General features: G+C 36.6%; 1 protein-coding gene across 1 annotated transcript in view; it reads right to left on the bottom strand.

Moving 5' to 3' along the window:
• LOC148952791 (arginine--tRNA ligase, cytoplasmic-like) overlaps nucleotides 1-18,059 on the bottom strand; it is a 53,549-nt gene that overhangs the window by 14,198 nt on the left and 21,292 nt on the right. Inside the window, exons 3-5 of the mRNA XM_089087782.1 lie at nucleotides 17,238-17,414; nucleotides 11,699-11,964; nucleotides 3,260-3,443 (exon numbers count right to left, since the gene is read on the bottom strand). Coding sequence (XP_088943908.1) covers nucleotides 3,260-3,443; nucleotides 11,699-11,964; nucleotides 17,238-17,414 — 627 coding nt within the window. The remainder of the gene's footprint in view (nucleotides 1-3,259; nucleotides 3,444-11,698; nucleotides 11,965-17,237; nucleotides 17,415-18,059) is intronic.

Genomic DNA, 18,059 nt, shown 5'->3' with positions numbered 1-18,059 from the left:
GTTAGTATATAAGACATTCATAGTACATGCTTATTAGTATACACTTAGAATTCATTAGTATATGCTTAGAATTAGTAGAATTAGTATATAATTGGGAAATATATTAGTATAATTTAGTAATAAGGGTTATATATAAGTAATAGAATATAATGAGGTATAAGGTATAATTAGTAGATTTAATTGGCTAAGTAGATTTAAATATAAGCAGATCTAAAATATGTCAAGGGATCAAATCTTGTTTTAGCTTGATGTCCATAGTAATCCTACGGTAGCAATGGATTATTGCTCTACTTGGCAATTCAAGGTCCAGGCATAGGCCCCCGCTGCCGTGAGGCTGGGCGGCAGGCTTACTATTTGTCCTAGTCAAAAAGACCCAGCAACTAAAACACCGATTCGATGCCTATGCACCAGCAATGGCTTTTGAGTATCTCTATCCTTTTTTTTATCCTTGGCAATTTAAAATTTATAGCTCCCTGAAAAGCCACAAAAATAAAATGTTCTACTTTTTAATGCATTATAAGATCTAACCTGCATTCGTACGGGTGTTTTTTTTTTTTAATGTTTTAAAGATGCCATATATATGATGCCAATAGCCATATAATAACTTAATATATCAATGATATCTTGCGTATGATGAATGCCATGCATTTTAATGGATGTTTATTTGAAGATTTGATCTTTAGAAATTTGATCATCTAAACCAAGAAAATTAGATAAAATCATTTAGATTAGATAATATCGTTAAAAAGTAATTTTTTCCTTGCAAAGCATAAGGTTTACATTTCCAGCTTTCCGTTGGTAAAAATATAAGCTCGTAAAATATAATCTTGGAAAATTGTATAAAAACGGCGAAAACAACTTTCCACTAATAAAAACCAGCCAATAGCCATATATATGACGATAGCCATATTTATGACGAACACCATGCATGTTAATAAGTTTTATTTATAGATTGGAGCTTAGAAATCTGATCATCCAACAAGTATAAAAAGAAAGTAAAAAGACGCTGGATGAAAAAATCAAGAAAACCTTATACAATAGCGTTAAATACAAAGTATTGCCTATAATTCCTCTTTTCGAAAGGAGGGAGGGTATTCCTAGACATAGTATGGCTGTACTATGTGCTTACTTTTCTGCCCAATGATTGGACAACTATTTTAGACAAACTTCTCACAAATAATGTTTGTAAATTATTTCCTAGCTGCTAAATTGGAGGGAAGTGCTTTGGACGGGTAATAATTTTTGTTACAAAAACTTGTCAATGATTTTCCATAAGCGCGATTTTCGAGTTTTTCATTTGAAAAAAATCCTTATAAGCACAAACACGTCAGGTTTAAAATTCGAATAATAATTAAAGGACACTGTGGGTTCTCTAAAGCTAAATGATTTGATGACAAAAAAGTCAGGTCCCGCAAAAGAAAAACAACAAGGAACATTGCAACTCTGTCTTCCAACATACATCACCAGCATCAAGAATAGCTTCAAGACCTACGGGATACCCGATACATTCTTTTTAAATTGCAGGACTGGACATTTGTGTTGATCATTTAAAATTGATCAACTATTACAAGACATAGCAACACTGTCCTCCAACACACATCACCATTATCAAGAATGGATTTAAGACACACTTAATACCCGATTCCTTTTTTTTTACCTTTACAGGACAGACCCATTAGGCATCTGTGTAGAATACTTAAATACATTGAGCGTTATTACACACACAGTGCAACACTGTCTTCCAACATACGTCACCATCATCAAGAATAGCTTCAATGTAAGCTTAACACACGATGCTTTTCTTTACTATTACAAGGTATACTCATGGGTCAACTGTTTTGATAACTTAAATACATCAATCGTTTATTACACAGACATGACAACACTGTTTTTCAACATACATCACCATTATCAAAAGGAGCTCATAGGCACGCCTGATGCACAACACATTCTTTTGACATTGGACATTGGACATTGGACATTGGACTGACCTTTTGAACATCTGTACTGTTCACCTTTTGTCTGTGATTATTTGAAAAAAAACTACGTTTTCTAAAGAGTTAAAGAGGCTGAGTTACAAGGTCGAACCTTAAAACGTACAGGGATTAGGAGGCATAGTTGGGGGGCTGCCGCCCCCCAAACCCAACGCTTTCGCAGCCTTTAAAAAAAAAAGTGTTTTAAACTGAAAGTAAGGAGCGACATTAAATCTTAAAAAGAACAGAAATTATTCCGTATATGAAAGGGGCTGTGCCTTCCTCAACGCCTCGCTATTTACTCTAAAGTTTGAATTTCTCACAACTATTTTTTTAAAACAATAAAAACTTCCGCGTAAAGAGCGCGGCGTTGAGGAGGGCACAGCCCCTTTCATATACGGAATAATTTCTGTTCGTTTTAAGTTTTAATGTCGCTCCTTACTTTCAGTTTAAAACACTTTTTTTTTTAAAGGCTGCGAAAGCGTTGGGTTTGGGGGGCGGCAGCCCCCCAACTATGCCTCCTAATCCCTGTACGTTTTAAGGTTCAACCTTGTAACTCAGCCTCTTTAACCCTTTAGAAAACGTAGTTTTTTTCAAATAATTTCTGCACGTTTTTGTACAGTTTTTTTACTTATTATTGCTTGACTAACTGTTAGCTGATTTGACAGCTTGCGGGCTTGCGGGCTCTTATAGGAAAACGATCCCGCGTTTTCGCGGGCTCTTATAGGGAAACGATAAGAGCCCGCTTATAGCGGGTTCTTATAGGAAAACGAGGTTTTTCGTAAATGTAAATTCGGGGGATAATTTTTTCGATCTGAAAATATCAAAAGGCCCTAACAGGTCGAATTCTGCTTCGAATGAGTCCTCATTCACCCGGATCAGTTGCCAACTGTGGCCTGTAGGCGTGGATAAGAAAAAAAAAGAAATGATGAATTTTAAGTGGCTATATTTGGTTTTTTGAAAACAGGGAAGGAGTGATCGGATTGAGCTGAAATTTCGAGGATAAGCTCCCGGGCCCAATCTGACAACGTTAAAGGGGGGCTGTGGTGGGAGGGTCGAAACTTCCGGCCCAGTTTACCCCATGAAGATAAAGTCGGAGGAGGATGAAATTTTGCAAGTTTCTTAGTTTGAGCTTGTGATACAAAATGCGATTAACGAAGTCTCTCTGCGACCTCTAGGACCTGAAATCGATTAACATATTGGTGGGTCGCCTCTTTATAGAGGCACAAGTGTGCCTCCTTGATTTAAACCTACTTCTTGTAGATTAGGTAGAAAAAACGTCAAACCTTATAAAACGCTTGCAAATCCCCAATAGGCAGCGGATTTTTCAGATAGTCAGGATACTTGTCATTTAAATGTGCAAGCAGCATCCCAAATTGAGTGCCCCAATCTCCAACGTGATTTAATCTTACAACATCATGGCCGAGATATTCCAACAACCTTGCTAAACTATCTCCAATGATGGTGGATCTAAAGAGCAAATAAAGATATATTAACACAAATTAGGATGCATCATTTTTTTTACACGTTTTTGTCTTATTTTGAGTCTATTATTTTATTTTGATATAACTAGAATGGTTTTATGTACTAGTCAGTTTATATATTTATGAGTAAAATAAAATTATAACAATAATATTCATTATTGCATACCGCCTAAAGTTTGGATCTGAATTCAAGTCCTAAATTTATTTGGATTCAAACTTAAAATTTTCTTAAAATAGACATATTCTTTTACTTTTAAACCATTTTCATTATTATAAAACAATTGGGGCTGGGTTGGTATGCAAAACGAGGGCTAGCTGAAATAAAAAATATACACAAATATACATACTGTCCCCTTTTGGTACAATATGTACTTTTATGTTCGGTGCAGCGTCAAGCAAAAGTTAAGAAAAAGTAAAAAAGACACCAAAAAACAACAATTTTTATTTAGGTTTTTGTAACCAACTTAATGTTCTGGGTTGGTGAAACTAGATGGCCTTAGCTCCTGTCTTATGAGTTTAATTTTGTTTTCTGAAGTTCGTTTTGTTTCCTCTAACTAAACTTGAGCCTCCTCTTTTATGAGCTTCCTTCCCTCTCTTGAGCTACCGACACCCTTCTTTGTACCGAAAACCAAAGGCCGTATCTCATATTTTCATACCTATACCAAGTTAGAAAAACAAGGTTCAAAAACCTACTTTATTTATTTCAGACTCTAAACTGAAAAACGGATAAGATATCATTTTGCGGGAGAGATGACTGTAGCCTACTACGGTGCATTATGTAGGGCCAAATTTTCCGACTTTTATGATGCGATCCTTCAGATGAATATGAAGGGGTATTTAAATGCCACCCTTCATTTGGAAGAATACATTTGGACTAAGGTTACAAAGTGAACTTCAAGGGGAAAATAGCTCTTGTCACAGATATATTTTAGTCTGAAATAAAAAAAAATCAGTATGTTTTCAGCAAAATAAAGCGCGAAATAAAATAAACGATAAAGAAAAAGATTTATTTGTATCATAGGCAGCGCGCTAGCCCTGCCTAAGTAAAGAACGATGTGGGCACAGTGGGTTTTTTTTTTGATTTTTCTCCATACCCGGCCACTTCGTATTGAAGGAGATGTCGTAGGAACTTCAAAAAGGGCTCATTCGATTGGAAATTGGAGTGGCTAGTGCCCTTTTTAATAGTGAAAAGTGATTGGAGGGCAACTAGCCCCCCCCCCCACGCCCATAATTCCCCCAAACACATCCAATAAAAATTTTGAGATTGCCATTTTGTTCAGCGTAGTTGATTTCCGGATATAAAATATATTTTAGAGGAGGACACTGCCCCATAACCCTAAGTGCAAGGGTTTTAAGTTATGCCTTGGGGGCATATAAGGTTTTTATAGAAGGCGTTGTCGTAGAAACTTCAAAACAGGCTCATTCGATTGAAAATTCAAAGGGCTAGTACCCTTTTTGATAGTCGAAAGTGATTGGAGGGCAACTAGCCCTCCCCACGCCCATCATTCGCCCAAACACATCCAATAAAAATTTTGAGATAGCCATTTTGTTCAGCGTAGTTGATTTCCAGATAGAAAATATGGTTTTGAGGAGGACACTCCCCCACAACCGTCAGAGCAAGGGTTTTAAGTTATACCCTGGGGGTATATAAGGTTTTTTATAGAAGGAGTTGTAGAAACTTCAGAAAATGCTCATTCGATTGAAAATTCAAAGAGCTAGTGCCCTTTTTAATAGTCAAAAGTGATTGGGGGCAACTCGCCCCCACCCCCCACGCCCATCATTTCCCCAAACACATCCAATTAAAACTTTGAGATAGTCATTTTGTTCAGCGTAGTTGATTTCCAAATATAAAATATTTTTTTGAGGGGGGCACTCCCCCCACAGCCCTCAGGGCAAGGGGCTTAAGTTATGCCCTGGGGCATATAATGTTTTTAGAGATGGCGTTGTCGTATAAATATCAAAAGAAGCTCTAAAAAAAAAACTCTAAAAACCCTTTTGGAAATTCAACGGAGTAATGCCCTCTTCAATTGACGGCCGTGTTTGGAGGGCAACTCGCCCCTCCCCCCAGGCCCATCATTCCCCCCCACACATCCAATCAAAATTTTGAGATAGCCATTTTGTTCAGCGTAGTTGATTTCCAGATAGAAAACATATTTTTGGGGAGGACACTCCCCCACAACCCTCGGGGTAAGGATTATAAGTTATGCCCTGGGGGCATATAAGGTTTTTATTGAAATCTTTGTCGTAGAAACTTGAAAAAGGGCTAATTCGATTTGAAATTCGTAGAGCTAGCACCCATTTTAATGGTCGAAAGTGATTTTAGGGCAACTAACCCCCCTGTCACGCCCACCTTTTCCCCAAACACATCCAATAAATAATTTAGATAGCCATTTTATTCAACGTAGTTGAAAGTATTGGAAATTAGGTCTTTAAGGATGACAACCCCTCCCCCCACAGCCCTCAGGGCATGGGTTGTAAGTTATGCCCTGGGGGCATATAAAGTTTTTTTTTGAAAGCGTTGTTGAAGAAACTTCAAAAGGGCTCATTCAATCGGAAATTGCAAGGCCTAGTGCCTTTTTTAATAATTGAAAGTGATTGGATAGTGACTAACGCCCCTCTCACGCCCACCATTTTCGCAAACAAATCGAATTAAAATTTTGAGATATCCATTATGTTTAACGTAGTTGAGGGTTCTGGAAATTAGGTCTTTTAGGATGATAACCCCCTCAGAGCCCTCAGTGCAAGGGTTGTAAGTTATGCCCTGGGGCATATAAAGTTTTTATTGAAAGCGCTGTTGTAGAAACTTCAAAACGGCTCATTCAATTGGAAATTGAAAGGGCTAGAAAGGGCCTTTTTTAATAGTTGAAAGTGATTGGATAGCGACTAACGCCCCTCTCAAGTCCACCATTTTCCAAAACACATCCAATCAAAATTTTGAGATATCTATTTTGTTTAACATTCTGGAAATTAGGTCTTTTAGGATGACAACCCCCTCAGAGCCCTCAGTGCAAGGTTTGTAAGTTATGCCCTGGGGGCATATAAGGTTTATACAGAAAGTTGTTGCATAAATAATAGGCAGCGCGATCGCGCTGCCTAAGTAAAGAACGGGGACACTCGCGAACGAGACAAGAGACGGGGACTAAGTAAAGAGGAGGACATTTCCCAACAGTCTTCAGGGCAAGGGTTTCAAGTTATGCCCTGGGGGCACATAAGAACGATTTTGGCACAATGTATTGTTTATTAATTTTTTTTCTTTAGAGCAGGGCAATTCGTATCAAAGAAGTTGTTGTAGAAACTTCGAAAAACGGTCATTCAATTGGAAATTGGAGTGGCTTGTGCCCTTTTTAATAGTCAAAAGCGATTGGAAGTTGACTAAAACCCCTTCCACGCCCACCATTTCCCGAAACACATCCAATCAAAATTTTGAGATAGCCATTTTGTTCAGCGTAGTTGATTTCCAGATAGAAATTATGATTTTGAGGACAGTCCCCCTTAGGACAAAGGTTGTAAGTTATGCCCTGGGGCTTATAAGGTTTTTATTGAAATCTTTGTCGTAGAAACTTGAAAAAGGGCTCATTCGATTTGAAATTTAAAGAGCTAGTAATCATTTTAATAATAGAAAGAGATTTGAGGGCAACTAACCCCCCTCTCCCGCCCACATTTTCCCCAAACACATCCAATAAAAATTTTTAGATAGCCATTTTATTCAACGTAGTTGAAAGATTTATAAATTAGGTCTTTAATGATGAAAATTCCTCCCCCCACAGCCCTCACGGCAAGGGTCGTAAGTTATACCCTGGGGGCATATAAAGTTTTTATTTAAACCGCTGTCGTATAAACTTTAAAAGGGCTCATTTAATTGGAAATTGAGAGAGCTTGTGCCTTTTTTAATAGTTGAAAGTGACTGGATAGCGACTAACGCCCCTCTCATGCATACCATTTTCGCAAACACATCGAATTAAAATTTTGAAATATCCATTTTTTTCAACATAGTTGAAAGTTCTGGAAATTAGGTCTTTTAGGATGATAATCCCCTCAGAGCCCTCAGTGCAAGGGTTGTAAGTTATGCCCTGGGGCACATAAAGTTTATATTGAAAGCGCTGTTGTAGAAACTTCAAAAGAGCACATTCAATTGGAAATTGAAAGGGCTAGTGCCTTTTTTAATAGTTGAAAGTGATTGGATAGCGACTAACGCCCCTCTCACACCCACCATTTCCCAAAACACATCCAATCAAAATTTTGAGATGCCCATTTTGTTCAACATAGTTGAACGTTCTGGAAATTAGGTCTTTTAGGATGATAACCCCTCAGAGCCCTCTTAAGAGTCCCCTTAAAGCCCTTCGCGCTGCCTAAGTAAAGAACGGGGACACTCGAGAACAAGACAAGAAACGGGGACTAAGTAAAGAGGAGGACACTCCCCCACAGTCCTCAGGGCAAGGGTTTTAAGTTATGCCCTGAGGGCACATAAAAACGATGTTGGCACAACGTATTATTTATTAACTTTTTCCTTTAGAGCAGGGCACTGCGTATCAAAGAAGTTGTTGTAGAAACTTCGAAAAGCGCTCCTTCAATTGGAAATTGGAGTGGCTTGTGCCCTTTTAAATAGTCGAAAGTGATTAGAAGTTGACTAACACCCCTTCCAAGCCCACCATTTCCCGAAACACATCCAATCGAAATTTTGAGAATGCCATTTTGTTCTGCGTAGTTGATTTCCAAATATAAATGATGTTTTGAGGACAGTCCCCCTTAGGGCAAAGGTTGTAAGCTATGCCCAGGGGGCCTATAAGGTTTTTAATAGAAGGCGTTCAAAGGCAGCTTAAAATGAGATGTTGTCGTAGAAAGTTTAAAAAAGGTTCAGTCGATTGGAAATTCAAAGGGCTAGTGTCCTTTTAATTAGTCGAAAGTTATTAGAGGGCAACTAACCTGCCTCTCACGCCCACCTTTTCCCCAAACACATCTAATCAAAACTTAGAGATAGCCATTTTATTCAACGTAGTTTCAAGTTCGGGAAATTAGGTCTTTGAGGATGACAACCCCCCTCCCACAGCCCTCAGGGCAAGGGTTGTAATTTATGCCCAGAGGGCATATAAGGTTTTTATATAAGGTGCTGTTGTAGAAACTTCAAAAAGGGCTCATTCGAATGGAAATTGAAATGGCTAGTGCCCTTTTTAATAGTCGAAAGTGATTGGAAGGCAACTAACACCCCTTTCATGCCCACAATTTCTCCAAACACATCCAATAAAAATTTTGAGATAGCCATTTTGTTCCACGCAGTTCAAACTTCAGGAAATTATATCTTTGAGCAGGACACTCTCCCCACAGTCTTCAGGGCAAGGGTTAGAAAGAGTAAGGGGTTAGCAAAACAGTTAACAGAAAAAATACAAACAAGTTCAATTTTTGAGATACAAAAATTTCTTCCCAATTAGCGCAAGTTTCCCTTTCGCTTAAGACATAAGGTGCATTCATACTACGGATGTTTTTTTACGCTACGTGATTAAGTTACGTTACATTAAGCATAACTTTTAAAACTTAAAAAAGCCTTTTCGCACCAGACTAGCGCAAAATCCATAAAACCATCACAGTCATCATCTAAATCATCACAATCATCATTAGCAAACTATTCAAAATTAAAAATATGGAATAGAGTTGGAAATTCGAGCTCAAATCAAGCGTGAAAGGCTTTCTATGAGAAGTTTACTACTTATTACTTCAAACTTTGTTGATTGCTTATCCAGAAGTTCCATTTTACTGCTACTATGTTGACTATTCCGTAATATGACTTAAACTTACGTAACGTCAAATTATATAACGTCAAATCAATTCTAATTGGAACTGCCAACACTACTGAAAAAAATTACTCTACAAGATTATATAACGCAACGTAAAGTCTTACATAACGCTAATGTGAAAGGTTTTATGGCATTGTGTGAAAGCACCAATAAATCCGCTTTTGAAGCCAAGAGCGGATCCAGAATTTTTGTTCGGTTTACCCAATTTTTTCCCGTGGACTTTGTCTAACATCCTGCGCAAGCTGATCAGAACCGTTTACCCACAAAATGCAATAGGATTTAGTGTGGGAGCATATTTTTTTTCAGGTAAGGTTTTGTCTTTACATGTATTTTTTAGACTAATTTTCGACTCGGTCAAATTTTTTTTTTTTTTTTTTTGGGGGGGGGGGGGGTAAAACCGGGTAACCCCCCCCCCCTGGATAAAGCCTTGTTTGAAGCATAATAAGTCGCTTTCAACAAAGGCGCAAAAAACACCCACGGTTTGGTCTTTAGCCTGATTGTACTACAAAATCAGTGCGAGGGGTGAGCAAAGTGTTGTCAACAAACCATCACTGTACAAGATTGTTAAGTGATATAGAGAGTGTACGAGGGAATATATTCCTCTCATCAGTAAATGTTCGATAAATTTTGGTAAATTGGTAAATATTGCTAAACGTTGGTCTCCTTCCTTCTATGAGGATCCAAATCTCCAAACTGCTTCTGGTAAAAATATAGGGAGAATTTGAGATTAAACAGAAAGAAATATTTTTACTAATAACAAACAGACATTAAATAAAAAACAGACATAAATTAAATTGAAAAACAATTTATTTTGAATTAAAAAAGCAGTTAATACCGAAAACAATCAGAAACAATTATAAATATGAAAGGGGTAAAAAGAGAATCAAGATACAGACAATCTTTGGAAACTGAAGAGACTGTGAAATATTGCAAAGTAGTTCAGGAGCGTATGAGGGGTTGGATTTTATGAATATAAATATCAATAATCAGTGGTTTAATATAAATTTAAAAATTAAAATTAAAACAAATTTTATTAATTAAAAAGAGCGTTACAACTGAAAATGAAAATAAATAAACATAAATACGAAAGGGATGAACCAACACACAACTTTTGGAAGACTTAAGAGACTGGCGTGATGACTAAAGTGAGTAAGGAGAAGAGAGACTGGTAGAAATCAGTCTGATAGATTTCTATCAGTCCATGAACTATGAATGAACTATTGGTGGCAATGAACTATTTGAACCAATCAATTGTTTTCTCAATAACATCCAATAAAATAGATCATCAAATTACTTCTTAGTAACGTCTCTCTTCTCAAATTAAAGGAAAGCTTTTTCAAATCAAAAAACAACGTTAAATTTGAAAAGGAAAAGAATCATGTATATGAGATAATGAGGATTAACATACAAACTTTGGAAGGTTGAACAGACTGAACAAGACTACGAAGCAATGTAGAGGATGTTGAGGGGTACATTTCATGAATCAGTAGAATATCGATAAACATTGGCCTAACACGATTTCAGATAACGCACTTTTAAGGTGAACAAACTTAGTTCATAGTTTTAATAACGATCAAGCATTAAATAAAAAACAAACATGAAATTAAATTTTTTAAAAAGTTTTATTTAATTAAAAAACAACGTTAAAACAGAAAAGGAAAAGAAATAATCATATATACGAAAGGGATAATACGAGGACCAACATACAAACTTAGGAAGACTTTTTAAGACTGCGAAATGGTGTAGATGGTGTTTAGGGGATATACTCAATAAATCGGTAGATGCTGGTGTAACACCTTTTTTCTATTAGGAATAGCACAAATTTTAAACTCAAGCACGTGATTGGTGCCTGTTTCCAGACACCAGCTCCAAAAATTTGAGATCGACTTTGGAGACGTTCAGAAGTGAAAAACACTCTGAGGAAAGGAAATTCAGTTTCACATCCTACATTACTTATACAAACTTATTGAGTTAATAGCTAAACCTTCTATTTTATATCTCTTACAGTAAAGTCGTCATGACTGAAATTTTTGTTTTGTTTTTAATATCGAGGCATAAAAGTTTGATAATTTAATTAAAGCATCCGATTTTTGTGAGAATATTTTTCCAAGTAAGTTAGAAAAATTGTGGCACGAAAATTATAGATGTACACATCTGTGTACATCTATTGCCATACTTTTTCCTTCTGCGCTTCTCTGGGCAACCAAGCCTTAAGGTGAGTTTCTCCCCCCTTCTTGTAAGACTGGTTCAAAGATTTTCTGTCCAAGACAAATTAAAGAATTAAGGTTCTTAAGTGCACTATCTGTATGTCTTTGACCCATTACCAGGTATCTCTTTCGAACTTGCCTCAAATGGGCCTGCATGCATCTTCTTTTCAATGTTGGGAGAGGAAAACTCAATAACGATCTTTTTCTTACCAACGTTTGATGGACTTACCAATGTTCAAACTTACCTCAAGTGGCCTACGTGCATCTCCTTTGCGATATTGGGAGAGGAAAAGTCAATAACGACCTTTTTCTTGTCAACGTTCGGTGGACTGACACCCTCCAAACACATATTCGCAATTTGACGGACCACAAACTTTTGAGAAAGGGTGATGTTGATGAAACCAGGGCCAGCAATAGACAGTGACTCAATAATTCTATTGGCAGGGATATGTTCGATTAGTGATTTAGCCACTTCAACTGGGGATACCTTGGTGCCGGATTCTTTGAGTATCTGCAAATAAACAACAGATGTATATAAAAGGGATTACTGTATCACACAGGGACTCTTTTTATTTTATCGATCAAGTCAGATGAAAGGGAGCCTTTTATCTGACTTGATAATGTCAAGAAATCTTTTATCCGCTAGGCAGGATTACGCTCAACTCCAGTTGATCCAGAGAAAGGATCGAAATAGGATTTAAAATCTGACAATTCGAGGGGATAGTGATGACTTCCACTGAAAGGAGCGCAGAAGCGTAAGCAATAGACATTAGGAAGAAATTAAGACATTACTCAGGGATAGTACTTAACATAACTGTAGGAGTAGGGCATAGCGATGAACAATTACACACCACTCTTAATCAGCGAAGTGGTTCCATTCCACCTGTTAAGTATATGCTAAAACCGGCTTGAATCATGCAACAGGAAGTGATTTTCTAAAAGGAAGGAGACTTGAAACCCAAAAATAAAACAAGTAATACTATAAGCCCGAAATTTGCACATTCTTTCTGTGAATCAATCTTGGAGTAATCCCACTCCCAATCAACTTAAGTGCAGTGGAGGCGTAAGTACAGTGAAGACCTTCTTGTAGAGTCCTCAAGAGTAGTGGGGATCAATAGCGGTCTACTACAGCTAATTTTAATTACCATTTAGCCATCGGCCATCCTGCCCAGTGTCTGACCATGAGGCACGGTATTTTAAGGAATAAGCTGTCGAAAATGGATGCAATGAAACCAGTAATGGCTACAAAAATCATGCACGGGGGATGTCCCTGGATCTATAAAGTGCCGACCGTGGAGTAAAAAATATTACAGAGAAGAAATTCAAAATGGGAGAATCAATCAATCAATTCATATGAAGTAAATAGAGAAAAAACAACAAAGCTATAGACCCCCGCAAAGGATCTTTGGCCTGTGAGAGTGGAAGGCTAAACATTACGTTAAACAATATTACTAAAATCAAACAGAAGGACAAAATAGAGGGAGGGGGGAAGTGGCCTTGGAGGGAAGTGACCTTGGAGGGAAATGGTCTTGCTGTTGCTGAGTGGTATGCTGTTCTGAGGGTCTAGTGCCGATTGGCTGTTATCCCCTCTCTTTCACATGCACTGTATCACATGCACTAGTTCACATCCACACTCCTGCACTAACGAAAAATATTATTATTTTTCAAATTTTTCTGTCTATCACGGATTTCATTGGAACTATGTATTTGCCTTGAGTTCTACGCATAGGCTCTTCAATGACCTTGCATACACTTGGAACATCAATTTTTCTGTATGCATTATGAATTTGGCAGGAGATACGGACACGGTTCGAGATGTATGAATTTTTGTTTTTCCATTCCACAGTTTTGATAAAGTAGCCTTATTTTTTTAATTAATATTTTTGTGTTTTCTTTGGTCATTTGAAAAACTTTGCCATTTAGTAGAGAATAATTGGGAATAGATTATTTAACTCGTTTTTACTTTGTTTATTTAAGTTCTTCGGACGATTTACTTTCCACTTCAATTTTCGGTTTCTGTCGTACTTGACGAATCAAACGATTTTATTGTCAACCGCCATACATGGTCATGCCGATCGGTGGCAGAGCCTATTACAATCAAATATCTGCATATGTAACTGTAAGTCGAATTTCCGTTGGGCAGAGTGAACATGATTGTCCGCTTAGAAATTCCGTTTTGAGCCTTTTGGGGCATTCCAGGTTCGATAAATTAGTTACTAAAAACTAACTTTGTCGTTCCAGCTGACGCTATGGTAATAGCTGGAACGACTGAAAAGTAACTATGAATTTATTTTTGTCAGGTAACTATTACTAAAGATAGTTACAAGACCTCCTTAGTGCAGTAAATATTCGTTATTATCATGGTCGTTAACACTGTCAGATTGAATATATTGAAAATATTTTAAAAATAATATTGAACATTTATATAATAATATTGAACATGTATTATTACTAAAGATAGTTAACGACCATCTTTAGCGAAGTAAATCGGCTTTTGTGATTTGAGCCTCAACTTTCGTCAGTCCTCCCATAACAATCATAATAATGACCATTAAAACTCGTGACAGATCATTAAGGGTGGCAACATCAGTCCTTAGCATATGAATTCCTGATAGTTATATTATTATATATAACTCTGCCCTTTCGAAACGCCTTATGATCTTGCATATCCGAAAAGCGAAAAATCACAGCCTTAATAATCAATAAGCGATTAAACAAAAAAATAAAAACAAATACAACAGGACAATAAAAGTAAAACATAAAATAGATGGTAAAAATCAACATGAATCAAGTTGAGCAATACCTATGAAATTCCAGTCGCAGTATTGTACTGACCCTCGCCATACCTGCTCCCTAAAGACTTGCGTGTTAAAACTCGTATCTTCAATAACATACAAGTTAAGGATATCTTACGACTTTTAAGAGCTGCAGACATTACACTAGCGGTGCAATTTCCACTATTCAAAATGTCAAAATGTCATTTTTAGGTCACTTGATCCCTTACATAGCCGAAAAGCATGCGTTTTCATATTTTGGGAGGAAGGAGGCTCTGAAGAATCGAGGAAATCCAATGACAGACTTTGTCAGAAATGAACACTTGCAAGGTATGACTTCCAGGTTGCTCTTTCCACACCAGGCTGCCCAGCGGGCACTTCACTGGTTCGGACATCTTCATCAGCTGCATGCTGATACTCCAACTTTGATTTTATGACTTTGACACAATTAATAGCAACTGGAAACGTCCAAGAAGAAGAAAGGAGTCTCAGTGGAATAAGAGTCTCGGGAAATTCCAGGAATTCCAGGAGCTGAAATTCCGCTATCATATGTAGTGGCCCTTGTTGCGGATCATCCCACGTGGAGAAGGCTGACGAGGCTCTCACCACCTCGTTATGAGTATTAAGTGATTAAGTAAGAGGGAAGAGGCTGAGGATCATTCGCACAATTGGCCAAATGCGGCATTTAAGAAATATGGTGACGGTATATTGTTTCCATTGAACTCCAGCAGCAAAACTATATTACGATTCAGCGAAAATCAAAATTATTTCAAAATAATTAAACGTAACTACTAAAAAAACATGTTCCCTTTTACACTATCTTGATCTTACCAAAGCTTTCCCCATTTGAATTTAAACACTTAATAGCTTATTTTATTTAACCTACTGTACGGTTACCTACAATTTACCGTGAGAAGGAGCCATTCCGAACTAAGCAGTTGAAGAACAGCTCTGTAATACACTCAACCTTTGTTTCGAATGGTCTCCCAAATGATATTATCCCTAAAAAGAAGTCTGATGGTTCCTTTAAAAGTAGATTCAACAACCACTAAAGAAAACCTAAATAAGTGATTGAGGAGGGCCATAACTTTTTAGCGGCCTGACGCAAAGATTCTTGTCATAAAAGAAGAATATAGATAATTTCGGAGACCACACTGCCTTTCCATGACGATAAATAAAAGTTCGAATAGGGAGAAAATCCTTTTAATAGACAGTGATGATGATAACAGTGATAGAAATTCACAAAAAATACCTGATATTTCTGGTATTTACTGCTGAGAGTTTTATTGCTGATGACGGTCACTGCATAAGTGAAACAGATACAAAACAAATCTGGGTATTTTACAACTCAAGACATGGAATGAACCTTGTTGTTGAAACCTCTCATCCAATGAACCAGAAACTATTTGTGAACCGGAAGTAATTATAGTTTTTCATACAGTAAGTGTAGTAATAAACATCTTTTGTTTTAATTGCAGTTTATCTGCTGATGACGGTCACTGAATATATGATCAAAATATCCAGAACTTTTTGTATTTGTTTCACTGTCTAATAAAAGAACTTGTATTGGTTCGTGATTAAAGAAGAATTTTCAGGATACGAGACACGATTCAATGTACATTCAGGTTTAATATTTAAATCAGGAATCTTTTTGGCCAAGAAACACCACTGTCCATTTGGGAACAAGTTCGCATTATTTTCGAATCCAGGAAAAATCTGCCAAATCTTTTAGATTTATTTGCAAGAACTACCGTCCTTTTGGGTAAGTGCGTTTTGGCGTGCAAAAAGTTAATGTGGAAGCAAATATCATATGATTTTAGCTTAGGAATTTAATTTCCTAGAGACCAAAAAAAATTACGTTTATAACTAATTCCTCGCGTCGCAACAGTAAACCCTAGCGCATGCACACCTGATACTTATCCATATCGTTCCTAAGCAATATTTGAAAATCTTCAAGTACCAAGTGAAAATATAATCTGATGACTTTAATTAGTTAAGTGGTAATTTACAAAACAATATGTATCTTTTTTTAAAATAGGGAAATACGGAACTTTTAATGAAAAAGACCTCTATATACTATTATGCAGCTTTTGGTAGTAGAGGGCGCCAAATTAAAAAGAAATAAGGAAACCTTTTTGTGTTTCTTGTGGGTAGAGCGATCCGAACCCCCTTAAAAAGGTGTAGATTTTCTTTGAATGTGCGGTTGTCTTTGAGAGTCAACGGACTACTAACGTCTGAATTTTTACGGACGAAGTCCGTATGAAATAGACGACGGACAACTTACGGACGAAGTCGAATTTAAGTAGTGATTTTCGTTTTGACGGTTCGAAATGGTAACACTGAAAAAAGAGTGGAACATTGCCCTAAGAACATTATCATTTTGACCCTGGGTTCCCACATACGTATATGATTATTCACATGCAAATATGATTATTCTGCCAGATATGCGAATGTCGCAGCTGTGTGCAAATCTTGATAAAAATTTATCTGATTTTTCAAAATATCGAATCTCATAATATCGAATTTCAAAATATCGAATTTCAAAATTCACGAATCTCAACTTCTCCGATAAAGACATAAGCTGTAGGCTATTTTAAGAAGGTGAATTAATGTGTTGTTTTTTTTTCAAAATCCGACGCAATTAAATTATCTATTGTGACTCCATATAAAAATTATCACACTAACATGCAAATTTCTTGTCCGATTTTTCAGTAGAATATTTCTCAATAAAAAAATCATATATGTGGGAACTTAGGGTGAGACAACAAAAGTGAAAATCATGATTTTCCATTTATGAACAAACCTAAGATGATTCCGGGGGGGGGGGGGGGGTAAAAAATGTTTGTTTTTAATAGCCTTGAAATTTAAAAATAATTCTAGCGTTTGAGACTCTGATAAGTAATGTCTTGGCAATGAGGCACAGTGCTGATAATCAATGAGCAATTAAATAAAAGAAAAAAAATACATAAAAAACTAAAGTAAATAAATCCTGAATCAAGTAAGACAATACCTTTGAAAGTCCCATAGCAGAATTGCATTGATAGTCACCGAATTTAGGTTGAGAAGATATCACCACCTCGATATTGAAATCGTTCGATACTGGATAGGACTTCATAAGAGATTTCTTGAAAATTTTCTTTAGCTCTCCAATGATCGAAAATTGCCCTTCTCCAGTTTCCGTCAGCGCCTAAAACAAGTTAAATAAGCTACTATTTTATAAAATAATATAATTACTTATATAGTTACATGTTATAAAATAAGTTACAATAAAAATCACCTAGAGTACGGTATCAATCCAGTTTCAAGTGGCTCCCTGGAGATATATGGGAAAAAACGAGGAGTGCCAGAAGACTTCCCCCAACCACGGATTGCATTCCCGTCCGAAGGCAGAATCAGATGATCGATACCTGCGCTTCACGGCCCATTGGTTAGGACGCAAAAAGTAAATTAGAAGTAAGTCATTATGAAAATGTCTGCAACTTCAAATTTTTGTTTCTTGATTATACAAATTCAGCTGTAAGTTAACTTGAAAGCAAAAATCAATATAAATATTAGTTGCCCAGTTATCCAATCGATTGACTTTATAAAAATGAACTTCTCTGGAACAATAAATTTTATAAACAAATCTTTGGCAAAGATGATTTAAGGTAATTTGTCAGCTATTGCGCCTAAAAGTATGGTTATGCCTTCAAACGAAAGTTTGCGTAATGATCAACCAGAATTAAAGAAATATATACCATTGTAAAATGCACAAGCAAGGAAATTTACAGCTAGTTATTTAAACTATCGCCATCTATATTTGCAGACCTTAGAAGTAGATTTCTTGAATAAA

The sequence above is a fragment of the Artemia sp. Qi Xiang Cuo genome, chromosome 4, assembly GCF_049724085.1.
Source record: "Artemia sp. Qi Xiang Cuo chromosome 4, ASM4972408v1, whole genome shotgun sequence".
NCBI classification, from domain to species: domain Eukaryota; kingdom Metazoa; phylum Arthropoda; class Branchiopoda; order Anostraca; family Artemiidae; genus Artemia; species Artemia sp. Qi Xiang Cuo.
This window is presented reverse-complemented; position numbering and strand designations above follow the sequence as displayed.